Raw genomic sequence first — 27,912 nt, forward strand, 5'->3', positions numbered from 1 at the left:
AGTCCAACCCCCTGCCATGCAGGAAAAGCATAATCAAAGAACACACACACCCCTCAACAGGTGGCCATCTAACCTCTGTTTAAAAGCCTCCAAGAAAGGAGCCTCCACCAGACTCCAAGGCAAAGTGTTTCACTGATTAATAGCTCTCACAATCAGAAAGTTCTTCCTAATGTTCATGTGGAATCTCCCTTCCTGTAATTTGAACCCATTGCTCCCCTAGTTTACAGGGCAGCAGAAAACACGTCTCCTCCCGCTTTCTTATGGCAGGCTTTCAAATATGTATACATGGCTATCATGACTCCTCTCAGTCTCCTCTTCTGCAGGTGAAACAGAACCAGCTCTTTAACCCGTTCTTTCATAATATCTAGACCTCTGATCATTTTAGATGTCCTTTTCTAGACATATTCCAATTTGTCAATATTCCTCTTAAACTGTGGTGCCCAGAACTGGACACAGGATTCAAGGAGAATGTTAACTATGTTGAAGAGTGCTTTTCTACAGTTCCTCTCCCTAGCACCATACAACAGGACACATTGAATTGCTTCTTCTTCCTTTGACACAACAGCAGTGTTGTTGCAGCTGCAATTCAGGGGTGAATGGAATAGCATGGAATGCATACTGATCATAGCAATCCAGTCCCCTCTCAGCAGCAAAGGGGGTAAAGCAATGGAACCAGGCCTGCTTTTCTAACCTGCCGTTAGCCAAACTGATGGTGTCCCCAGGTCCTTAGAAGGATTCTTCCCTCTTATACAGAAACTATGGTTGGGACTGGGGGACAAAATGACCCAAAAATGCCCATAACCCCTAAATACTGGCTTTTTGGCATCTTGTTCAGTCTTATACAAAGGCCTTCCAGCACTCAGATAAGGGATCAGTGATAATAGCAATTGCAATTTTATTTCTTAACTTTATACCCAGTCTTTCTCCCAGAGTTTGGGTCCAAGATGGGTTGGGCACACTTGGGGAGATGAGGTAACCCTAAAGGGAGGGCAAAGCTCCCGACTGCTCCAGGATCCCATACAGATTGGACCCTGTGCAATTTACTTTTAAAAAACTAACACAATTGCTAGTCATTTTCTGTTTGGCTCTGAAACATTTATGGTGCTGTAACATATACACATATTTTTCATTTCACCCATCTGTGCACTTCCAATGTTATCACCTTGCTTTAAATTAGAATCTGTGTTTTTCCCCAATCCAGACGTTCTATCCAAATTCTTCAAATTACCACAGTGCTGTTTTTCAAAAAACGGTTAAACATCAGATAAAACATAACAAGAGAGACTGCCAATATAAAATACAGTTTGGTGCAGTTGTTTTACCAGTTAATAGCATAATATTGTCAGACCTTCTGGCCCACAGCACACACAGTATATATGGCTTTGTTAGTAGAGAAAGGGAACTAAACTGCTCATCTAGTGGGGGAAATAATTTTCAGATTATAACCAAAATTCAGCATATGGCTCACATAAGACTATAAGAAGACTAAATTAACATTAACACTGAGGAAAACAACTACTAAATCTGTTTGATAAAAAATGCAATTTATTTTGCTTGCATGGAAGCTGGCACTGGAGCAACAAAAATGTAATGTATATTTTAGGAAATAAACCTCCTGGAAATCCAGTTCAGAAGAAAAGCTTTTTGGGGGACTGGAATTCCCAGAATTCCCCAGCCAAGATGCCAGAGACTATGTTGCTACAGGGATTCTAAAATCTACAGCTCAACAAGGTAATATTCCAGGCTTTGCTGGAGTCAGTGAGGAATAGTAAAACACTTGTCCTTAATTTACCCCACTGTGAGTTTGAGACAGGGCTTTTTTGTATCCTCTTTCCTTCTCCACCACAGATCCCTTTTGTGTTTTTTCTCTTCTGTTTCCCAAGTCCTTTCCCTCCTCCTGTTTGAGGGAAAGAGTGAATGCTGGGACTGGAAGGGCTTGCGGTTATTTGATCCTTGAACTGAAGCGGCCCGTAGACTGCAGTCATGAGACATTGCCATTTTAGTTAGACAGAAAAAGGAGACCAGTCAAATAGGATGTGACAGTATTCCGAATAATGAGTGAATTATAAACTGAGATGTGAAAGGTCATGTGAGAATGGAAACTGATATGACCACACTGGTCTTTTCAAACAGCTGTAGCCTCGTTTCAGGAACAAATTATTTCTATGCACTCTCATCTTACAGGAAGAATTACATTTTTGCAATTCACTCTCTTCTACCCTCATTCTCAGAAAGAAGTAGTGGATGTCCCATACATTTCTTTTGATTCAGGAAAGGAAAAAGAGATTGTACTTCTGAAAAGAGCATGTAGCCTATTTCTGCCCCCAAATGTTCAGCGGCTTCCAAGTCGCCCAGTCTTATGTGTGCCCAAGAGAGAGTTTCTCATTTGCTAGCAGCCATGGCTTGAGGTTTCGGGTTTTAACCTACCACTTTTGGACTCTCGCTTGTTCCTGCGAGTATTTCTGTAGATCTCAGGAAACTATGGCATGCTGGCTGCTGTTTGAACAAGAGATGGACTGGAGATGTCACTATATATATATATATGGAAATGAATCCCCAAATTTTAAATAGCACATTCAAGCTATTGTGAGTCACAGCCCCATATTTCTTATTTATTACAAGCTTCCAACTCTGAATCAGTGTAGGCTATGACTTCAGCCTGTGTGGGGCACAACAATGGAAACATAGTCCTATATGGATTTCAAGATGAAACCACCTTCTGATGCAGGAAAATGAGATCCTAACACAACATTAAAAAACCCACCTTTCCCCTTTTTTCATTTTGTTTCCAAAGCTCTAAAAGCCCAATAAAACCAGTTTCCTGCATTTCCTTTTGATTTCCAGAGATTTATGACTTTAGATGCAATAAAGCTGTCAAATGATAAAAGTAGGAGCACAGAGAGGGGGAATCACAGCAGTTACTTGAAAGCATCGTAAAATTATGTTCTGCAAGAGTATTAAAATGCTCAGATGATTCTAATTTAGCATGAAGCCATTTATTTTCCACTGATGAGAGGCTTTTGCCAATTGGTCAATTGGCCATAAAGCAAAAGGGATTAGTGCAACAGAGAAGGGGTGCAGGTGGGCTGGAAACAGAAACAGGTGGAAAGCATGCCGAGTAAACAGACCGTAGCAGGATAATTAATAGACGGTATTTAAGGGTAATGTTCTCTGCTTAAAGGGATTGGAGACACTTTAAAAGGTTGCCTTCCTCATGTCAAAATAAAGCCAGGGGTACCAAAACAAATGACGGGACTGAATATACAGAATTACAAACTCAGTTAGAAGGAAGCTGAATTCAAATCAGAAAAGATTATAGACTATCCAGTAAATGTACTTTTTGTAACTTCAAAATGGATCTGTAATCAATAATAAAAACAATAACCTTCAAATCTACATAGGGACCACCAAATGCAGCGCCCAAACATGAATCAAGGAACATGAAAGGCACTGCAGACTACTTTAACTAGAGAAGTCAGTCATAGCAGAGAACCTGATGAACCAACCTGGACACAGCATATTATTTGAGAACACAGAAGTGCTGGACCACTCTCACAACCACCATGTCAGGCCACACAGAGAAGCCATTGAAAATCCACAAGCATGTGGACAATCTAAACAGAAAGGAAGAAACCATGAAAATGAACAAAGTCTGGATACCAGTATTTAAAAAAACTCTAAAATCATAACACTAAATAAAGACAGGGGAGCACCAGACAAGAAACAATCAGGGATAGCTAATCACCTCTCAACAAAGGATGCCCCCAGGCAGTAAGAAGCCAGACTTTGAAAACTGTTAGGCCATTAAATGCTAATCAAGGTGGCCAATAGAAACATTCACACCTACCTCCAACAGACAAGAGTTCTTTCTCTCACTTTGGACATTTCACTTATATATAAACCCCATTTTCCTAGTTTCCAACAGACCTCACAATCTCTGAGGATGCCTGTTATAGATGCAGGTGAAATGTCAGGAGAGAATGCTTCTGGAACATGGCCATACAGCCTGAAAAACTTACAGCAACCCAGTGATTCCGGCCATGAAAACCTTTGACAACACATTAACTGTCAAGTATTGGTTAGTAGCAACAACCTAGGAATGTTTAATCATGGTTACTAATACTTAACCATGCTGATTTGGAAGGTGCTGAACAGACTGCACTCTGGCACCACGAGGTGCAGAGACAATCTTCAGAAATGGGGCTACAAAGTAGAGTCCATGACATGCGAGTGTGGAGAAGAGCAAACTACAGCCCGCTTACTACAATGCAGTCTGAGCCTTGCCACATGCACAATTGAGGACTTTCTTGTAGCAACACCAGAGGCACTCCAAGAGGCCAAAGGACCAGGTCAAAGGACATTTAGTATAATGCCAAGTTTTTGACTTTGTTTGTGTTTTAAATACATTATAACTGTACCCTCAATTTGCATCTGATAGGATAAATAAATAAATTCCACAGTATCTGGAAACCGAGTTGTAAAATCATGGCTTTTTTGATACACACAGTTAAGCACTATATCTTCAATCTGGAATTTTTGCAATGCTTTGGAAAATAATTTAAATATATCATGCCTGCCACAAGACCTTGGACACGTCTACGAACAGCAGCAGCTCTTTGGCTTAGAAATGGAAATGAGCACCACCCCCCAGAGCCAGACACGACTAGACTTAATGTCAAAGGAAAACTTTTACTTTTACCTTATATTGGTTTTATTTTTTTTGTAAATGAATGTGAGGTCCAATATTGTGCAAAAGGAGCAACATAAATGAATAAAACAATAATAAGAACAACATGCAGAGCACAACTGTTGAGGCAGCTTCCCCACCCTTCCAGACAAATGCAAGCGTGATAGAGAAGTAGTTTTATCTGCTGCTTATGAAGCTTTCAGTGGTTCAGTGGGTTAAACCCTTGTGCCAGCAGGACTGGAGGCCGACAGGTTGGCCTTCAGTCGATTTCAGAACTGATCTGAGGAGAGCGCAGATGAGTTCCCTCTATCAGCTCCGACTTCCCATGTGGGGACATGAGAGAAGCCTCCCACAAGGATGGTAAAGCATCAAAACATCTGGGCATCCCCTGGGCAACATCCTTGCAGATGGCCAATTCTCTCACACCAGAAGTGACTTTCAGTTTCTCAAGTCACTTCTGACACACAAAAAAATCTACTGCTTCTCAAGATCTTGTAGATTCAGGATTTTGTCAAAACTGAAGGTGACAAAACTAACTCTGGTTAGCTAGCTATCATGGCTGTGATCCTGAATGGGATACATAACTATGATATCCTAGTTATCCTTTGTCTCCCAATTTGACCCTTAAAAGCCAAGCAGCTGTTCCATGTGAAAGCGTTCTGTGTTACTGGTGAATAGGATGCTGGAGGATGACAGGTCCAGCCAACTCCCATCAGTGAGCTATTGCAACCCTTCATCACACTTCACTGATCATGGAAAGGGCTGTGTGTATCATCCTGAAGACCCATTCAACCTCCATCAGCACCAGAGGACTCTTTCACCTGGAACAGTCACCTGGCTTTTAAGGTGGGCTTTAAGAGCATTTGACTAAAAAGTATCAACAAGGTCAATGGATTTGGGTCTGGATAACAAATTCAAGGAATTTGACTTTCTTGGCTCAGAGAGGTAGTGAGCTTTGCAAAGCTTTACATTCTTCTCTAGCTTGGAATAACTTAATTGCTATAAAGTAATCATTGGTACATTAATGTTGGCATTTACGAAACATTACAACTCAATTGTGTGCAACACTATATCAAGAAAACGATAACAATAGGTGATCACTGAACAATAGCGATGGCACTATAGAAGTCTTTTCCCCACCCAGGCCTTTCATTTCTTGTAACCATCATTTTTGTAGGCCCATAAAAGCTTTTATGTTCTAAGTATACATAACATATATCTTGAACATATTACTCCAGTTTTGGACAGCAATTTTTATTTGTGTTGTTTACTTCTTCACTGGAATATATGTACTATATTTAATGAAGTTGGTTACTTCAGCTCTTTAATCAGAGAAAGGGAGTGTTAAAATTTTAAAGAGTGTCTCCTCCAGACAGAGTGCAATGAATGATTAAAGGCTATATTGTCTTTTGGGGCTTTTTTAAAATCATTAGAGGCTAAACCAAAATGACTGGAAATTTTGTGGTAATTTTTTTTGGATTTTTAAAAAAATGGGACAAAATGATACTCCAGAGAGTTGTAACATTTGTTTGAATAGCTCAAGGCAGATGAGATAGTAAAGTGAAATGTACTCAGCCATTGCTTCTTGGATCCAGTGTTGTCCTGACTGGTTGCTTAGTGTGCAACTTTAGTTGCCCCTTGTAGGGCAATGTAGGGAATATCTGCTGACATTTCCCATCATTGATGGGACATTGCAATTGGGATTTCTTTCCCTGGTAAGGGACCTAAGAGTGGGACTGAGGGGAGAAGGAGGGACTTGGGTATGACCTTCTGTGGGTTCATGATTGGTTAAATTTATGGAATTGGTATTTATGATTGGTTAGAGCAGAAGTGGGCAACTGTGGATGGGCTGAGGACCAACTTTTTATCCTTGTGACCTGCTGGTAGGCCATAATGATGTACCTGACACAACCAGAAGTGACATCAAATCATTTGTCATTTTGATTTTGGCTAATTTTTGGTCTTTCATGGAATTAAAATGCTCTGTTATATATACAGTAGTATACCCCATAATGTTTAAAATGGAATATTTGTACTCAATGAAACTCAAAAAATGATAAATTCAGGAAGGAGAAAGAAAACAAATTACATGTATTCATTTCACACTACAAAGATAAATATATGTTAGTTTATTAAATGTTTGTTAATATAAATGCCGTGGTTGTGGGACCAAACTTTTGGCCAGTAAAATAATGCAGTGCAAAGAATAATTAGGAAATATGTGCAACCACAATTTGGAATGGTGATGGTGTATGATTTTTGGATCCTGTGATTTTAATATTTGTACCAGGCTGTTTTTAAGGTGAGAATTTATTTTATTTATTTACCATATTTATATACCGCCTTTCTCAGCCCAATGGCGACTCAAGATGGTTTACAGTCAGCACAATTTGATGCCCCCAACAACATAAAATACAATTTTAAAATATTTACCAAATATAAAAACCATACAAAACCAATAAAAACATAAATCCTCAGTGTCTCCTTACTAAAATGATTACTAAAATCATTTTCCAATTCATGTTGTCCAATCGTTCCATATATCTATATTTGCCTGTTACACTGCATTTGCAAATGCTTGCTCAAAAAGTCAGGTTTTAACATTTTTTATGAAACGTTAGGAGGGAGGGGGAGCCAATCTAATATCCCTAGAAAGGGTGTTCCACAGCTGAGGGGCCACCACTCAGAAGGCCCTGTCTCTCGTCCCTGCCAAACACACCTGCGAAAAAGGCGGGATCGAGAGCAGGGCTTTAAGGAGAGGTACGTTCAGACAGGTAAGCTGGGCCAAAACTGTTTAGGGCTTTATGGGCAAGAACGGCGCGATATAAATACAGTAAATAAATAAATATTCCTGAGTCGGCTCATAAGAGAATAAAGTTGGATATAAACAACAACAACAACAAACCAACTTCATCAACCACCTTTGTTTGAATAACTGTGGTTTTTAACTTTGAATTATGTTCTAATGTATTTTAACTGTGATTTTTAATTTGAGTCTCCTCAAATTTGGAGAGACAAAATGGGGTATAAATAAATAATAATAAAATAATAATCAAAACCATAATTTTAAACTTGAAAACTGAAACTGTTGACTATTTGGCATAGGCCCAATTTTTATTCTCATTCCTTTGTTTAGATGCTCTGAGGTCATGGAGGGGTTATCACCATCTCTCTCAAGAAACTTACATCTCATGGTCACAACTCACACTGACAGCCAGAAAGCCTTGTGCACAGCTCCAAAAGGGACACAAGAGGCCAGGAATGACTACTGCCTATGATGGACCAGTGCACTTCCCCACAGTGCTATGCATATAAATGCTGGAGTGAAAGCAAGGCAGAGATGTTATTGTCTTCCCTCTATTGATTTTTCCGCATTAACAATGTCTTTGTGAGAGAGTAATCAATTATTCAGGTACAAAGTCTGCTCTACTTACCTTATAGTGGAAGAGAAAAAATCCACAGAAAAGGCTGTACAAGTCTGCTGTAAGCAGGGAGAGGTTGACCGCCGTAGCACTGGTTTTCTTAATGACCACAGGCATGAAGCTGTAGAGACCAAACATGCAGGCGCTGAAGCCAACGTATAGCAAACCTGGAAGAAGAAGATTCAGAAACAACAAGTAAAAAGCCTGTTAGTAGTGTTGCCAGTTTAAACCATGAGAATATGATACAATCAAAATTCATCGTGTGTAGGTTGACAATCTTATAATAGCTATTAATAATTTTCTGTTCTGTTGATTTCAGTTAGCCTAGTTGTGTATTTCTCTGTAAAATTAACATATTGTTCACATTCACATGCACATGTTTTGTCTTTATGAACAGTGTTGTTGTTGTTGTTGTTGTTGTGTGGCTTCAAGTCATTTCCGACTTACAGTAACTTTGAATATGTTTTGATGGATTTTAAATGTGAATTATTTTAGTGCTGTTTGTGTTTAATTCTACATTAATGTTTGTGTATTTGTATATTTTAAATTGTATGCTTATATTTTTATGTTAAGTTGCTTTGAGTCACCTTTGGGGAGATAAGGCAGGGTATAAATAATAATAATAATAATAATAATAATAATAATAACAACAACAACCCTAAGGTGAACCCATTGAAAGTTTTTCTTGGCATGATTTGTTCAGAGAGCATTTGTATTTGTCATTCTCTGAGGTCAAGAGATAGTGACTTGGCCAAGATCATTGAGTAGAGGCCCTTCCACACACAGCCCTATATCCCAGAATATCAAGGCTGAAGATTCCACAATATCTGCTTTGAACTGGATTATCTGAGTCCACACTCAGATAATGTGGGATTTTCTGTCTTGATATTCAAGGATATAGGACTGTGTGGAAGGGCCCTGAGTTTCCATGGCCGAGCAAGGATTTGAACCTGAATCTTAGTCCAACACTCAAATCTCAAACCATGCTTGATAATATGGATTATATGGCAGTATAGAAGGGGCCAGAGTGATGCAACTAGAGCCCCTTTAGCACTGCCATATAATCCAGATCATCGAAGCAGATAATCCACATTATCTGCTTTGAACTGGATTATGAGTCTACCCTGCCATATAATCTTGTTCAAAGTAGATAATCTGGATTTCATATGGCAGTGTAGAAGGGGCTAGGTGATTTTTGATCCTGAATTGAATTACCTTAATAAGGTGTGAAGCCCCACATTTGGTTGCATTAATAACAAGACCGGCCAAGGCCCAATCTACACTGCCATAGAAAATCCATATTATCTGCTTTGTACTGGATTATATTAGTCTACACTGCCATATAATCCAGTTCAAAGCAAATAATCTGGATTTATGGAACAGTGTAGAAGGGGCACAAATCCACTATAATTAAGCTTGAAAATGTTGCTTTTAAAGCTACAAGTCTGATACTCTACTAGTCAGTATATTCACTTAACTTGCTTACTGGATGATTCTAGAAAGTGCAGCTCCACAAAATATTTTTCCAAGCTCAGCTGTTATGTGTTTGATGAAGAGCATGCTTTGTGCTAAAGAAGAAAGGTATATGGAAGAAAGGTGTCTTGCTATTAGTCCCTTTGGGGCTTGTTGGAGCTGGAGGGTTTTGGTCTGAGAAACCTGACCTGCTGGCGCTGTCAGATATAAATTTGTAAAATTATATCACAAAACATCATTTTCTCCATCTCACTAAAAAGGAGAATAAATCCCAGAAGGCACTTAAATCTCTCCACTGCTTGAAGAAAGAGAGCAACTGTGCTTCATATTGATTTGTTTATCTTTGGAGATGAATTGTAAAACAATATTTCTTGTGGCACAACCTTAAGGCAGATGTGCACAAGTCTATTAAGGTTTTGGAATAATTAGAAGAAACAAAGAGAAAAAGCCCAACGGGAGCAAAGGGGTCATGTGTTGCTTATTTATGACTATTGCTCAAGAATTCCCTTTGTCACTAAACTGACTTGGGTATGTTTCTTTAACTTGATGATGTGCCTTCAGAAAATTGTTGTTGACGCATTATCAACAAATTATCTAGCTTCTCATTACAAGAGCCATTTTGTGTTCAGCTTACAATTTCATATTATCCAATTACCATAACTTATTCTTGGTTTATTCGACTATTACAAAGATGCAATTCCACCTTTATTAAAGACATCCTACTGATAATTCTTACATAGAAAACTGGCATCCTTTTAGTATTTGCTCAATATTTTTTAATAGCAAAATAAATTGTCTTTTCGGCCCCTCTCTCTCAGAGTCATGGCTTTCTATTTCAACCCAGGCAGCAAAACCATGGAATGCATATGAAGGGACCCCATGAGTATGCATCTTCTGAGTATTTTTTAATTGATTAACATTGAGTAGTTCAAATGGATTGGTGTGTAATATCTCCAGTCACTAAATAGCATATGGGAGAGACAAGAGATGAAGTAGTTTTGCAGTTCATACAATTTAAGGCTTTGGAAAAGTGGTTCAAATTAGAGAATTTGTCTCTCCTTGCTGCTGTGGACCAGCCGTTCTTATGAGAATACAGTAAATAAACCCTTACTTCATGAGGCAGTACAGGTGGTGCACCACCGCAATTACTATGGCGGCTTTTTCTGCACACAAAACAGTATTTCAGTGCAGAAAATCCTAAACCCTGACAATTTGCTTGGCAAGTCACACTCTCTTAGCATGATGGGTTCACTTGAGGGCTGCCAAAAATCAGAAATGAATTAAAGACATACAACAACAAATGATGATCAATCATGATTGAAACTTATGAAGAATAAAACTCCAGTCACACAGAAAAGAGCATTATCCATGCAGAATTAAATACCTCAAAACAGAAATGTTAATCTGTGTGCAGAAAATGTGGGTTTCTGCACAGAAAATGATGATGTGCTTTTGTGTGTGCAAAACAACTACAGTAGAGTCTTGCTTATCCAAATTTCACTCATCCAATGTTCTGGATTATCCAAAACACTCTACCTCCCACCCAGATCCACAGCTGTTTCAATACATAGCGATGTTTTGGTGCTAAATTAATAAATACAGTAATTATTACATAACGTTACCATGTATTGAACTGCTTTTTCTGTCGATTTGTTGCAAAGCATAATGTTTTGGTGCTTAATTTATAAAATCATAATGTACTTTGATGTTTAATAGGCTTTTCCTTAATCCCTCCTTATTATCCAACATTTTTGCTTATGCAACGTTCTGCCAGCCCATTTATGTTGGATAAGTGAGACTCTACAGTACATGTGAATTTTGCACATAATAAGTTCTGAATGCCAAAGATTCTCTTCATTTCAGGATTCCTCTTATCAGAGTTTACTAAACCTTGGAGAATATCTTTTTTTCAACTATTTACAAAGAAAAAAAAGATATTTTCCAAGGTTTAGATATTTTCCAAGGTTTTTTTTCTTTCAACTATTTACAAAGAAAATGTGGAGGCTGTGACAGACTTTGTATTTCTAGGCTCAAAGATTACTGCAGATGCAGACTGTGGCCAGGAAATCAGAAGACGCTTACTTCTTGGGAGGAGAGCAATGTCCAGTCTCGATAAAATAATAAAGAGTAGAGACATCAGACTGACAACAAAGATCCGCCTAGTCAAAGCCATGGTATTCCCTGTAGTAACCTACGGATGTGAGAGCTGGACCTTAGGGAAGGATGAGCGAAGGAAGATCGATGCTTTTGAGCTGTGGTGTTGGAGGAAAGTGCTGAGAGTGCCTTGGACTGCGAGAAGATCCAACCAGTCCATCCTCCAGGAAATAAAGCCCGACTGCTCACTGGAGGGAAGGCTACTAGAGACAAAGCTGAAGTATTTTGGCCACATCATGAGGAGACAGGAAAGCCTAGAGAAGACAATTATGCTTGGGAAAGTGGAAGGCAAAAGGAAGAGGGGCCGACCAAGGGCAAGATGGATGGATGGCATCCTTGAAGTGACTGGACTGACCTTGAAGGAGCTGGGGGTGGTGATGGCCGACAGGGAGCTCTGGCGTGGGCTGGTCCATGAGGTCACGAAGAGTCGGAGATGACTGAACGAATGAACAACAACATTTACAAAGACTCTTTCCATCCCTAGTGCAAATCATGACCTCCTTTAACATTACACAACTATAGTCATAAACAACATTTAAACATTAAAACAAAGCATTAAAAACATCTTAATATAAATATTAAAAGTTATAATTCAGTCTTGTTATGCAAAGACGTTACACATCCAACAGTATTAAAACTCACCCCAAATATTTCATCCAATAATCCAATAATAGCTGTTCATGAAATAGTTTGAGCTCTTACCTATTTGCCAATCCCAAGGAACCTTTAACAACTCCTTGTGTTCCATTATGGCACTGCAGGTGGAAAGAAAAAGACCAGATAAAGTTTGATGGTGGGAACTCAGAGAATTTCCAGTTATCTGTCTAAATCTGTAGAGTCAGACCTCCACATTGACTGGCGTAAGGGAAATAAGACCCTTTCAGAAGAGAAAAAACACCTCTAGGTATCTCTAGGTGCTCCATCATGGACGCTGATCATAGTTTTGGAGGAGTGATAGATTAATAGAGGTAATGTTTTAATCAGATCTGTGAATAATCAAATCCACAAAAATCAAGCCTGCTAATATGAAGGGTCGACTATATAATCATTCTGTATACTATATTGCCATTTATTAAGAGTGCTAATATCTTTGACAGCTCTCCAACTAAAATACTGAAAAGGTATTTAGATGAAATATACCCACTTTCAAACAAATCACAAGTAAACAGCAGTGGGCCACACAGAAATGAGCACCACGGAACAAGCATAATATAAGGATTGATCAAAACCAAGGAGGCTGAGATCAACGTTTCTTGGTGTGCATCAAATTTTGATTCTATATGTTCCTCAAAAGTAATTCCTATTGATTTCTTGTAATAGGGATGGATGAGGAACTTGTAGCCTTCTGGAATTTTAGGTCCCAGGAAATGTCTTATAAGTCCTTCTCAGGAAATGTCTTATAAGTCGGTCATTGGGGTCAGGAGATTCATAACTGCAAAATCCATGGACATGCTAGCCAGAAGATTCTGGAGGTTGCCATCCAAATATATAATTTCTCCTAATTCTATAATTTCATATAACTGGAAGTGGTTGTCATGGTTTAGTTTCTCATTAAATGCATTGAAGTCAAGGGCCACCACAGCCAATGAGATATTGTGGGTGGGATCTTTGGCCATAGCAAAGGTAAAGGTTTTCCCCTGACATTAAGTCCAGTCGTGTCCGACTCTGGGGGTTGCTGCTCATCTCCATTCTAAGCTGAAGAGCCGGTGTTGTCTGTAGACACCTCCAAGGTCATGCGACCGGCATGACTGCATGGAGCGCCATTACCTTCCCACTGGGGCTGTACCTATTGATCTACTCACATTTGCATGTTTTTGAACTGCTAGGTTGGCAGAAGCTGGGGCTAACAGCAGGAGCTCATGTCATTTCCCAGATTTGAACCTGCAACCTTTCAGTTAGCAAGTTCAGCAGCTCAGTGGTTTAACTCACTTCGCCACTGGGGATTCATCTTTGGCCATGGCCTCCACATATTCACTCAGGACAGCTGTATTGTGAAAGATCTGAAATTTACCCTCTTTGGGCTAATTTTGCTCAGCAGGGAAAATCAATTTTGTTTTCGTACAGATAGTAGGATAAAAGAGGTAAGCAGCTATGACACCTCATATATATATATATATATATATATGGATAATCTCATCATTTTGTGCAAAGCATTAGATTAGCAATATGCAAGTAACAAGTGAATTATAATTTTCTCCTGATGTTAAGGATAAAGCTACCAAAAGAAGAGGGAAGATTAAGGTAAAGGCAATGCAATCCTCTGGATTACCAATATAGTTAATCTTTCTGATTTTTTCTAGTCTTTGCAATATTTTATTTCAAAAAATGTTGGTTTTCCAATCTGTCATTACCATGTAGAATTGTCTCAGGACGGCGCCCTGAATAGATTCAATTTGATTCTAATCCCTCCTGGAAGAGACGAGAATCGGAACAGCAACTAATTTAGCAAAATCATCCAGTGACAACTTTAATTATAAATTCTCTTATCAGTCAAACTTTCCAAGGTGTAATTATATGTTGATTCTGAAGCCAACTGCCAACTGAGAACAGGGGAAACTCAGGCCCCAGCAGCTCAATCAGTGCCCATACATGTCATTTTCAAGCACAGCCTTGGAAAGGTACTTCTCTTGGGTTACAGTTTCTAGAATTCCCTTTGTTAACACAGCCAATAGCCATGACTTTAATGATTCAGAGTCCTGGGATCCAAAAAAGTAACTTTCCGAAATTCTGGTATTAGGGCAGGAATGATGACAATAAATTAAGGGCCTCTTTTTAAAATGCATTGTTACTTTCAAATAATGGTATAATTAAAATTATATATTCACTATATCTCTATTTTGATTACCTTAGAAGACCTAGTCAAATTATTTCTCACCACATTCTATTCTGATAGCTGTTCACTGTCTGAGATACTGTAAAAATTCAACATTTAAAAAATCATGCATACTGGCAGTAGCCCCATCACTGGCTTGAATCACTCACTATAAATAAAACAAAATAAAAATGTCTAATGTTCCAATGTTCACGCTGTGAGTGCCAATGTTTATGCCGCGAAAACTGTGCCATTTGATGCAAACTCAAAAGGAAGGTATAAGAAAGCCGTGGGAGCTTGTGTTTTGGAGAAATTACAAAACAAATCATTAAGAAGAAAATAACTTTAATGGGGAAATAACCCAGCGATGACTGAACATGCTCAGTTATTACAGGGCGCAGATTGTTAAGGAAACAATTAAAAATTGGATGGGAGGCCCTAGAGCACTCTGGCTGAAACATTTAAATTGCCCATAAAACTTCGAAACGCCAGGATTCCACAGGATGAACCATGTCAGTTGAAGTAGTACCATCATGCTATAATTGTGTTGTGGGAAAGTGTTCTGGGACTTGCAGGTTAGGGAAGAGTAGCTTGAAATTTCAACCAGAGTGCTACTTAAGTACCTCTGATCAAACTACAAATCCCCTGATTTCAGAGGATGCAGCCACGGCAATTAAAGTGGAATCACAATGGTATATTTGTGCAGAATAAAAGGATCTAAACACCATAACCTAGTTGTCTTCCTGGTACACTGTGTTCCCTGATGGAGTTTTTCTTTAACATGAAGGAGCTTTCAATTCTATGTTCTTCCTGGAGTCATAAATAGTACAGTCCAAGATGGATGATGCTATATTGCAGTTTGCTGAAAATATATTCAGTACTGGGCCGTTGTAGGTTTTTTGGGCTATATGGCCATGTTCCAGAAGCATTCTCTCCTGGTGTTTCACCTGCATCTGTGGCAGGCATCCTCAGAGGTTGTGAGGTCTGTTGGAAACTAGGAAAATGGGGTTATATATCTGTGGAATGTCCAGGGTGGGAGAAAGAACTCTTGTTTGGCGGAGTTGGGTGTGAATGTATCAATTGGCCAATTGAAACAGTCACAACTACCTCCCAACAGACAAGAGTTGAAACATCAGGAGAGAATGCTTCTGGACCATGGCCATACAGCCTGAAAAACCTACAACAACCCAGTGATTCTGGTCATGAAAGCCTTTGACAATACATTATACTCAGTACTGGCTAGTGGTTCCCATAACAGTAGGGATGTGAATTTAGTTCAAATTTTAAGGAGTTATCCAAAGTGCTGAAATAATTTTATAGTGGACCCACCCCATGGAAGCCAACAGCTTCCAGTTGGGTAAACATGGAAAGAAATAACACCTTGTTTGGTTCTCAAACTGGATGATAATTTATTCAATAATTCTCTGACAGCTACAAAACCGAAAGAGGAACGGTTTCCCTGTCATCATATATTTTGGAGTGAAACAATGAGATGAAACAATGGGGGGGAGGGGTGAAACACTAGATGTCTTCTAGAGGCCATTCAAGCTCATACAGAAAGAATTTCTATTTGGGGATTTCTAATGAAATAGTGAGAAAAGGTGAGCATGCAATCTGGTGATTGTGCTGCAATAATGGCATGCAATTGTTTTTTGGTTACTTACAGCTGAATTCCACTGAAAAAGGATCCGAACAGACCAATCATGCCTAGGAACTCCACCCGACTCAGGTTTCGTACGATGTACTCTTCGCAAACATTGGAGATGCCATAGAGAGTAGCTCCCCCTAACACTAGAAGATCACCTATGAGTTTATTTTCACCTAGGGGTAAAAGGACGATATAAATATAAAAGCACATCATGATTTTTTAATCAGAAATTTAGCCTTAATAGTTCAGAGAATTATTAGTGCCATCTACGTGTTGATCCACTTGTTCTTTCTGAAGGAAAGTTTACACATGCACTCTCACAATACCAAATCAAAAGTAGGAGTCACATGCCTTGTGGACCATATTTGGTCCTCTGAAGGGGTTCCAATTGTGGCCTTTGGGGGACCCCCCCCCCCCCATCATTTGTCCAAAGCTCCCAGCAATCCTCTTAAAATATTAGCTCAAAAATCTCAAAGACCAAGAACAAGTAATGCAATGTCAAGGGTGGCACCCCAAAACAGCACCACCAGCAATATCTCAAAGCAGCAACCAAAAGTTAAAGTGATGTCATTTTAGTCACTCAAAATGATGGCTGCAGAGAGTCATGAGCTCCAGAGGAAACTGAAATAGTGCAACACAGCTTTCTAGGCTCTGGAGGATGCCCAGTCTGGCGTAAATGAAATTGCATGCTTATTGGCCTAGACCCAACATCATGCTGAAACTGTAGCCTAATCACAACTGAATCTTATCTCCTTCTTTCTCCATTATATACCTTCCAAAATCCAGTTCCAGAAGCTTTCTCAACCATCTGAAAAACATGTTTTCAGGGTCTAAATTCAGGAGAGGGGATAATATAGAAGCCAATTGAAATGAAGGACGTACTGTCCAAGAATATCATAGTCACAGTGCAAAACCTAGAAAATGCCTAAAACCTATTTTATCAGAAGTGGATAAACAATTCAGCAGATATAAGATTGTACAGTACTTTCCCCCAATCCTTTACTTTCAGATAGGGAATTTGGTTGTGCATTTGTAATCACTGGAGAATAATTAAATACATTTCCTCCTGAATTGAATATATTATGCAAACACTTACCTGCTCCTTGTTGTCTTCCAACTAGGACATCGGCTCCTGCCATACAGCCCATGCCCAGAATGCAGACCACAATGCCGATGAAGTGTACCGCCTTGTACCGTACCAGCAGGAAGAACCAAGAAAGTAATATCACAACAGGAATGACAAAACAATCTAGGAGCTGCAAGAAAAAGAGAAGAACAGTGGTAAATAAAAGGTCACAATGAAGGCTACATACCAAGAAACTAAAGCAGAACAGAGGAGGACAGAAGCCTTGGCCCTTGAGCACTCTAACTGGAGGTCAGCTGTAACCAGCAGTGCTGCAGAATTCAAAGAGGCATGAATGGAAGGTGAAAGGGAGAAATGTGCCAAGAGGAAGGTGCATCAAGCCAACCCTGACTAGGACCGCCTTTCACCTGGAAACAGATGCCCTCACTGCAGGAGAACATGCGGATCAAGAATAGAGCTCCACAGCCATCTACGGACCTACAGCCAAGACACTACACTTGGAGGACCATCATCCTCAGGCCTAAGTAAAGTAAGGTGTCTATTTATTTATGTATTTATGTATTTGCTTATATAATGGTTTAAACTACATGTTTTAATAAGAGCTCTCTCTCCCTTTCTCTGTCTGTTTCTTTTTCTACATGTCTTCACATCTGGATATGTGTGCATGCATATGCATGTCGACACATAGTTACCAGGAGAGAAAAAGAAACTGGAGTAGAAATACTGCACATTTCTAGAAATACCACACATGTTGGAAACAGTATCTTGGGCTTTTCCAGGCCATATAGGCAATTTAGGCATTAACAACAATAATAACTTTATTATGAATCTTATGTCATTTTCGATCACATAATCACTGTTCTGTTACATCTAGAAACATTATAGATAGCATAAATTCTTTTTGGTGGATTGATCTGGTAATAGTGTTTTTTCTTCGTGGTCTCTGCGAATGCACACTTGTGGAGAGACTGCGCCTGCGCGGGCTCCAACGGAAACTTCTACATTTTAAAACTTTTCAAGTTTTGGCGGTAACCCCGCCCAGCCCCAGCAGGGGATAAAAGGGCGCCCCGCGCACACCGATCCAATTCCTTTTTTTCCGCCGCACGGCTCGCTTCGGTACTTCTATTGTTGGATAGAGATATTGTTGGACAGTGATTCTTGATAGAGTTCCTTTGAGTTGTTCGACAGTATTATGTCAACAACTCGCTTCAAAAGATGCGCGAATTGTCCGAGGAAGATTCCTGATTCGGACAAGCACGCTCTTTGCCTTTTGTGTCTCGGAGAGGCACACATTACTTCTTCATGTCATCATTGTCAATCGTTGACGGCACAGTCCCGTAAGAACCGGGTCCATCGGCTTCGATACCTCCTGTACCAGCAGACGTTGGCTCCGATACCTCCAACATCGACATCGGCGTCGACGTCAGCCGCGGTATCCAGGCCTTCGACATCAGCTTCAACGTCGAAGGAAGCATCGACATCAAAATCTGTTGATCCCTCGACGGAGACTGAGCCTCGCCAGACAAGGCCGAAGAAGGCTGTGCAGAAAAGGCCAAGAACAGCGATGTCGACAACGTCTAAGGCCTCGGTGTCGACAGCTTCTAAGGCTACAAAGCCTACGAAGCAAAGAGCTCCATGCACGGTCACGACCGAGACCGTACGCATCCGGCACTCTTCGACCAGCTCAGTGGCGTCGGTGAGATCGATCAGGTCCATGAGGTCGACATTGGCGACTCCGCCATCTTCCACGGCGGTTTGCATTGCTTTTCGCCGGTCTCAAGAAGAATCTCGGCGTGCTTCCACCTCATCCTCCATCCCGCCCACCCCGGGCAAGTCTGTGTCAAAGACAGCTCAGCCACCGGCAAAGAAGAAGAAGACGATGCCGCCTCCATCCTCGGCTTCTTCTTCTTCCCGAAAGCAGACCACCGCCTCCTCGGCCACCTCGTCAGCGAGGTCATCGCCGTTGCAGCCTGCTGAACCCCAGCTGGCCCCACAGCCTGCTCAGGAGCCGCAACCGCTGCCGGAACAGCCTTCGGAGCAACCCGAGTCCCCGGTGATCTCGGTGGACACGGTGATCGAGGCACCAACTCGACATGTGACAGCCAGACAGGAGCTTTTCCCGTCGGTCACGACCTTGACAACTGTGATGGCAAGACAGGAGACTTCTCCAGTGCTGGAGACTCCAGAAAGGGGCAGGCAGACTATGAGACTGGCCCGTGCCATTCAGGCTTCGGCCCCAAAAGCCCCCCCAGTGGCTCCACCGCAGCGCCCGAGTCGGGATGTCTCCTCATCCCCTCCTCCCCAATCCGTGGCTGCTGATGATGAAGAGGAAGATGGCGAGTTACCGGGATCGGTACACTCGGGATCTGTGTTATCTCTCGGGATCGAGAGATCACCCACCCACGACGCCTATGAGGCTGATCCTCCATCTCCCACTGACAATGTCCGAGCCTTTGCAGATCAAATGGCTCGCATGGCTGATGCCCTAGGCCTGGAAGTCAAGCAAACTTCCAAAGCAGTGCAAGACCCGGTGTTTAAAAGGGTGCAAGCGGAATCCCCACCCGCTCCTCTTCTACCCTTCCTTCCCTACCTCCTTGAAGTGATCCAGGGCTCCTGGAAGACCCCTTCCTCTGTCCCTCCAACCTCTAAGAAAATTGAATCATGGTACCGAACGGACGATGAGGGCTTGGAGTGGCTGAAACACCATCCCGACCCTAACTCGGTGGTCGTGAAGGCGGCTCAGGGTTTCGGAAGACAGTCGTCGGCGCCGTCCGACCGTGAAGGGAAGAGGTTTGACGCAGTAGGCAGGAAGCTTTACTCCGGTGCCCTCCTGCTGGCCCGCATGGCAAATTATGGCGCTTGTATGGGCGCATACCAACAAATTCTTTGGGAAAAAGCAGCTCCATTTTTCCAAAGAATGTCTGACGAGGATCGCACTGCCCTGTCCACCCTAGCTCAGGAGGCGAACTCTCTGGCGCATCATCAGATGCAGATGGCCAAACACACGGGAGACACTGCGGGCAAGATGATTGCTCACGCCGTGGCAATCAGGAGGCATGCCTGGCTCAGATCCTCTGGCCTCTCTACATCGTCGAGGCAGGTGATCGAAGACCTTCCGTTCGATGCCCTGGGGCTCTTCAACGCCGGAACGGATGACAAGCTGAAGTCAAATCACGACTTCAAGACCTTGGCTTCTAAGTGCGGTTTCGAAAATCAGAACCAGGCGCAGAGGACCAGATGGTTCCAGTACAAACGCCGGCATACGGTCCCGTACCGCACCATACAGTACCGCCAACCAGCCCGTCCCCTGCATACCTCCCAACAAACCCACCCTCAACAACCTCAGCAGCAAAGGAGGCAGTACCAGCAGCAGCGTTCGCGGTCCCGTCAAGCTTCTGGAGGCAATCAGGCCAGGCGCCGCATTTGACGCCCTAATGGACGATACCCTTTGCTCTTTCGTTACAGATGTTGTTCCCATGTCCCTCCCAGTGATACCCGCCCTCAGCCTTCCATCCGGCTCGACACAGTTCGGGGATCGCCTGTCGAACTTTCTCCCTGCATGGGAAAATATCACCTCAGATGCATGGGTTTTAAAGATTGTCGACGAAGGCTATGCATTGGAGTTCGAAGAGCTCCCACCAACAGGGCAGATTGTCGATACCGAACCATCCTCGGCAATTCTGACAGAGGTCGAGACCTTGCTTCTAAAAGGGGCGATTTCCCCTCTCCCGGACTCTCAAAACCATCGAGCCTTCTTCTCCAGATACTTTACTGTCCCAAAGCCGGATGGCTCCCTCCGCCCCATCCTCGATCTCAGAGACTTAAACTCCTTCATCGAACCTCAAAAGTTTCGGATGGTGACGGTATCGTCCATTCTCCCTCTCCTCAGATACGGCGACTTGTTCGCGTCCGTCGATCTCCGGGACGCTTACTTCCATCTCTCAGTCAGAAAACATCACAGACGCTTCCTGGCCTTCAGGGTAGCGGGACAGACGTATGCCTTCAACGTGCTCCCGTTCAGTCTCGTGACGGCACCGAGAACTTTTACCAAATGCATGTCGGTGGTCGCAGCAGCCCTCAGGAGGGAAAAAATCCGCATTTTCCCATACCTAGACGACTGGTTGTTGGCAGCACGCTCTCTGGACCTCCTGCGAATTCAGGTGGCGAAAACGCTTTCCCTCCTCGAAGACCTGGGCCTCCAGTTAAACGAGGAGAAATCTCATCTCGAGCCCACCACTTGCATAAAGTTCATCGGCGCCATGTTCGATTCTCTCTCCCAGACAGTCTTCCTTCCAGAGGAGAGGTTCAGGGCTCTTTGAGCCGAAGCGCTCAAAGTGCGTCGATCCTGAGTGGTCCCGGCGAAGCAGATACAGGTCCTCCTCGGGCACATGGCCTCCACGGTGATGGTAACACCATTGGCGAGGCTCCGCTTCCGTCCCCTCCAGAGATGGTTCTTGGACCACTTCAATCCCATGCGAGACAGTGCTGCGAAGCGCTTGCTGGTACCGAAGTCGGTAAAGGACTGGTGGATGAACCGCCAGCATGTCTGCAGGGGCATTCCGTTCCATCCGGAGCCCCCGGCCGTCACGATCACGACGGACGCCTTGATGTTCACATGGGGATGCCATACAGGAGAGCTCTCAGTTCACGACCTCTGGTCTCCACAAGAAAGACAATGCCACATAAATTACTTGGAGCTGCTGGCAATATTCAAGGCCCTGAGAGCATTTGCCCTCCTGGTTACAGGGAAGTCCGTACAGATTCTTACGGACAACATGGTGGCAATGTTCTACGTGAACAAGCAGGGCGGAACGGGCTCGAGAAAACTTCTCAAGCTGTCACTGGAACTTTGGGACTGGTGCGTAGCCAGGTCGGTGTCGATAACAGCTCTCCACCTCCCAGGCGAGACCAACATCGAGGCGGACACACTCAGCAGGACCAGGTCAACCTCGCACGAATGGAGGTTGAACCCTGACGAACTGGCCAAGATCTTCAGGGATTGGGGCCTCCCAGCCGCAGACCTCTTCGCGTCGCCGCAAAACGCTCAACTCCCGCAGTTCGGTGCTCGGCTTGCTCCGAACACGGTGCCGGGGTGTCTCGGAGACGCGTTCCTGCTAGACTGGTCGAGGCATCTGCTCTACCTCTTCCCACCCTTCCCGCTCATCCCGAGGGTGATCGAAAGGATCCAGTCGGCGCGAATGAACTGCATCTTAATAGCGCCGGAATGGCCACGACAACCGTGGTTCTCGGTCCTCCTCCAGCTATCAGAGGGACAGATGAGACGCCTTCCACTTCGGCAGGATCTGCTCTCCCGGGAAGACGGTCAGCTCCTCCACCCCGACCTCGCTTCTCTGCATCTTTCGGCGTGGAGGATCCGGTCCTGAGGTCTCTGTGTCCGGGAGTTCTCCCGATCCTCGATGCAGCTCACAAGCCAGCAACCAAAAAGTGTTATACACCTGGTCAGCTTTAGACTTACTGCACCCCCTAACCTCCGCAGAGGTGGAGGACCTATTAAATTGGTCCGCCCCAGGAGGCTTATGGATCCGGAGGGATTCCTGATGGCTCTTGGGGAATTCCCCGCCACCTCGGTTGGTGATCCTGTTGATGCCCTGGTCGCTCTCTGGAATGGGGAGATGACTAGGGCAATAGACACGATCGCTCCAGAACGTCCCCTCTCAAGTAGCCGAGCTAAACCAGCACCTTGATTTACTGAGGAGCTGGCAGCGTTGAAGCGAAAGAAGAGGGAACTAGAGGGCGTGTGGCGTTCGGATCCGAGCGAGCCAAATCGAACACGGTTTGTGTCCTTTTTAATGTCATATGCCGCGGCAATAAGAGCCGCAAAGAAAACTTTCTTTGCGGCCACTATTGCGTCTGCAAAGAACCGTCCGGCTGAACTGTTCCGAGTTGTCAGAGGCCTGTTAAAACCCACCATTCAGGATGGGTGCCCTGATGACTCAGCAGCTCGCTGTGAAGCCTTTGCTCAGTTCTTTGCAGACAAAGTCGCTTTGATCCGCTCTGGACTGGACACCATATTACCGGCAGTCTCTGAGGATGTAACACGAGCATCTGCTTGTCCAATCTTGATGGATTCATTTCAATTGGTTCAAACCGAGGATGTGGACAAGGTGCTTGGAGGAATGAGAGCTACCACATGCATCCTAGACCCCTGCCCATCCTGGCTTCTAAAGGAGGCCAGAGGGGGATTGGCTGAGTGGGTTAAGGTGGTGGTTAATGCCTCCCTTCGGGAAGGCATATTTCCAGCCAGCTTAAAGCAAGCTGTGATAAAACCGCTGTTGAAGAAACCATCACTGGACCCCACTCAATTCGTCAACTATTGGCCTGTTTCCAATCTCCCCTTTTTGGGCAAAGTCATGGAACGTGTGGTGGCCTCACAACTCCAGGCATTCTTGGTAGACACGGATTATCTGGATCCGGCACAGTCTGGCTTTAGGCCGGGGCATGGTACCGAGACAGCCTTGGTCGCCTTAGTGGATGATCTCCGTCGGGAGCTCGACAGGGGGAGTGTGTCCCTGTTGGTGCTACTCGACCTCTCAGCGGCCTTCGATACCATCAACCACGGTATCCTTCTGGGACGCCTCGCGGGAATGGGTCTCGGAGGTACTGCCTTGCAGTGGCTCCGGTCATTCCTCGAGGGTCGGTCTCAGAAGGTGTTACTGGGGGACTCCTGTTCTACCCCACAACCTTTGTTTTGTGGGGTTCCTCAGGGTTCAATACTGTCTCCCATGTTGTTTAACATCTACATGAAGCCGCTGGGCGAGATCATCCGGAGTTTCAGGGTGCGGTGTCATCTGTACGCAGATGATGTCCAACTCTGTCACTCCTTCCCACCTGCTACTAAGGAGGCTGTCGATGTCCTGAACCGGTGCTTGGCCGCTGTGACGGTCTGGATGGGGGCGAACAAATTGAAATTGAATCCAGACAAGACAGAGGTACTCCTGGTCAGTCGCAGGGCCGAACAGGGTATAGCATTACAGCCTGTGTTAGATGGGGTCGCACTCCCCCTGAAGACACAGGTTCGCAGTTTGAGTGTGATCCTGGACTCATCGCTGAGCCTGGATCCCCAGGTTTCGGCGGTGACCAGGGGAGCATTCGCACAGTTAAGACTTGTGCACCAACTGCGACCGTACCTTGGGAAGTCTGACTTGGCCACGGTAGTCCACACTCTGGTTACATCCCGCCTTGACTACTGCAACGCTCTCTACGTGGGGTTGCCTTTGAAGACGGCTCGGAAGCTCCAACTAGTCCAACGGGCGGCAGCCATGGTACTAACAGGAGCAGGGCGCAGGTAGCATACAACTCCTCTGCTGTACCAGCTCCACTGGCTGCCGATTAGCTACCGGGCCCAATTCAAAGTGCTGGCATTGGCCTTTAAAGCCCTAAACGGTTCTGGCCCAACATATCTATCCGAACGTATCTCGGCCTATCAGCCCACCAGGACCCTAAGATCTTCGGGAGAGGCCCTTCTCTCCATCCCGCCTGCTTCACAGGTGCGGCTGGCGGGAACGAGAGACAGGGCCTTTTCTGTGGTGGCCCCGCAGCTTTGGAATGCCCTCCCTATAGAGATAAGATCAGCCTCCTCGCTGATGGTATTTCGAAAAAAACTGAAGACATGGATATTTGAGCAAGCATTCGGCTAATCCGATGCGATGAAGTTTCTGATCAAGGACTGGCAATCACAGACAACGAAATTGGATTATGATTTTAATTTAAGAGATGCATTGGTCTATATTGGTGGCCCAATACTGTGTATTGTATATGTATGTGTTTTATATTTTTAACCGGAATATTGTTGTTTTTAAATGTTGTAAACCGCAATGAGTTGCCGATTTAGGCTGAGATATTAGCGGTATACAAGTGTACTAATAAATAAATAAATAAATAAATTCGGTGTGCCTCAACCGGTTCCAGGCCTTCCTCTCCGAAAAGGGCCTGGAAGATGATTGACCGTCGGTACCATCAATCCTCTCATTCTTGTTGCACCTTACTGAACGGGGCTTGTCGCTGTCGTCACTCAAGTCTCACCTGGCGGCCATCTCTTGGCAGCTTCAACGGTCGGGAGAAGCTTCCTTATTTAAGGACAGCTCCGTGAAGTCTTTCCTGCGGGGTTTCAACAACTTGCACCCCCCAGTCCACTCCCCGACGCCGGGTTGGGACCTCGACCTCATGCTGACTCAGCTTGCTCAACCACCTTTCGAGCCATTGACGTCGATTGAACCTTATTTTGTTGTCCACGAGGACAGAGCAGTTCTCCGCACAGATGTGGCATTCCTCCCTAAAGTCGTGTCTCCCTTTCATGTTAATGAAGACATTGTCCTTCCCTCGTTGTGTCAGTCTCCCTCTACCCCGAGGGAAAAAAGACTTCATATGCTCGATGTGCGGAGAGCATTATTGTGTTATAGGGACAGGACTGCTCAGTCTCGAAAGTCTCAGGGACTGTTTGTTGCATATGCCCTGGAAAAGGTGGGCTTGCCGATCTCGGCACAACGCTTGTCTCACTGGATCACCTCAACCATCGAGCTTTGTTACCAGCTGGCTCGACAGCAACCTCCCTCGGTCGTCCGAGCTCGGTCGACCAGGGCTATGGCGGCATCGACAGCCTTTCTTAAGGGGATTCCCCTGGACGCTATTTGCAAGGCGGCCATCTGGAAGAATCCTCAGACATTTGTTTCACATTATAGACTGAATACCAGGTATACACCTGACATGGCCTTTGGGAGGGCAATTCTGGGATCGTGTCCGCCTTGAACTTTGCAAGTTTCATGTATCTTGTCGGTACCGGGAGCTTCTTTGGTACCGTATATTGTTGTGAATGTTATTCTTATGTTGTTACTTGAATTCAACTGTTTACCGGTGCTGGTGAATGTAATTGCACCTTTACACTTGATGCCTTTCCTGCCTGAGGCGCAGGCAACCTTGCACTATGGCCTAATGGGCTCGTTACGGGTGGTGCCTTGTGTCGCTATCGACACCTTGTTTCTTACAAATGTGTTTTGCACTTGCTGATAAAGCTGTTTTGTGTAACTACTTAATGAGCCCTCATTGCAATGAGTGTCCTTCACAATGACTGTGTTGTGGTTTCCAAGGGTCACAAGTTTATGTTAATTGTTTGAGAATGCCCTCATTTATTGAGTGTCTTTCACTGTGAATTGGTCACTCTCACGTGACCGGGAGGATCACGTACTCCCATAAGCTTCATGTACTGTGCCCTTCTTCGGAAGTGATTACAATCTTTTGTTGGTAACTGTTTGCACTTAATAAAATTGTTTGGCCCTTGACTTGAATAGTCGGTTTGCCTTCTTCCCGCCTCCAGGACCTGAGCTTGCTAGTCTCCACAAGTGTGCATTCGCAGAGACCACGAAGAAAAATGGTAGGTTACATACCTGTGACCATCTTTCTTCGAGTGGTGCTCTGCGAATTCACACTAACCCGCCCAGCCTCCCCACTAGGCAAACCTCCAATTTCTCGCTACCGTAGCGGCGTAGGAATTGGATCGGTGTGCGCGGGGCGCCCTTTTATCCCTTGCCAGGGCTGGGCGGGGTTACCGCCAAAACTTGAAAAGTTTTAAAATGTAGAAGTTTCCGTTGGAGCCCGCACAGGCGCAGTCTCTCCACAAGTGTGAATTCGCAGAGCACCACTCGAAGAAAGATGGTCACAGGTATGTAACCTACCATTATTTTCTGTAGATATCATTTTCTTCTGCTGTCGGTGGCCTTCTAGTAGCTTAACAGTATCTTACACTGGTTATCTAATGAATGATGCGGCCCTGTTGCCCACTTTATATCTATGTCCAGGGTAGCCAACATCTGATAAGGTTCTTCTTGACCCAGGGGAGGACCAGTCTACTTTGAAATTTGAAAGTTTTGTAGCATATTGGTTTGGGGAAACTTAGTTTGGCTGTTCAGCAGCAATCTGACTTGGAGATCTTACTAATAGCAATCTTCCTCCACCAATAAGCAGAACAAACAACTTAGCATCTGTATGCTTGCCCACAATGCCCTGCCTCATGCATAGAGGAAGAACTGTTTAAAGCTATAGACAATGTGGACATTGTTGCCTGTTTTTGGTCTAAAATTATTTAGCTGCTTGTGTTACGTCTATTTTATCAGTTTTATACTAATTTATTTATGCAATGCTTTTGACACAAAATAAATAAATAAACCAATAGCAATGTTACTACCATCACCATACTTTATTGCCTTATGGGAGCTCCCAGTCCCACTGCCATGAAAAAGTACTGCCATGGCAGGTCATCAAAAGGTACATAATTTTGGGAGTTGACCGTTATTAAATAATTAATTAAAATATTCAAACCACTTATAAAATGCATACAATGTTTATAAACTGAAGCAAAATTCTCATCAGAAAGAAGAAAATTCCTTCATGATATATTATTAAAAGTATTAATCATGACTGAAATTAAAAATTATTATTAGAAACTAAATATATTAAACATAAAGGAGTGAAAGAGATTACTGCTGAGTATATAAAAAGAATACTGAACGTTTCAGGATCGAAACGTAATGGTAGTAATGTAAGTCAGGTCATAAATTTCTACACAGTGCCAGTTATCTGATCTAATGCTGAAATCATTGATGAGATCCAAGCAGAACT

At 43.6% G+C, this 27,912-nt stretch overlaps 1 protein-coding gene across 1 annotated transcript in view; it reads right to left on the reverse strand.

The window, feature by feature from the left end:
- Window positions 1–27,912, reverse strand: part of SLC35F1 (solute carrier family 35 member F1) — a 244,364-nt gene that overhangs the window by 21,220 nt on the left and 195,232 nt on the right. Inside the window, exons 4-7 of the mRNA XM_060753242.2 lie at window positions 17,293–17,452; window positions 16,213–16,369; window positions 12,439–12,491; window positions 8,122–8,276 (exon numbers count right to left, since the gene is read on the reverse strand). Coding sequence (XP_060609225.2) covers window positions 8,122–8,276; window positions 12,439–12,491; window positions 16,213–16,369; window positions 17,293–17,452 — 525 coding nt within the window. The remainder of the gene's footprint in view (window positions 1–8,121; window positions 8,277–12,438; window positions 12,492–16,212; window positions 16,370–17,292; window positions 17,453–27,912) is intronic.

This window comes from Anolis sagrei, chromosome 1 (genome assembly GCF_037176765.1).
Source record: "Anolis sagrei isolate rAnoSag1 chromosome 1, rAnoSag1.mat, whole genome shotgun sequence".
Classification (NCBI taxonomy): Eukaryota; Metazoa; Chordata; class Lepidosauria; order Squamata; family Dactyloidae; genus Anolis; species Anolis sagrei.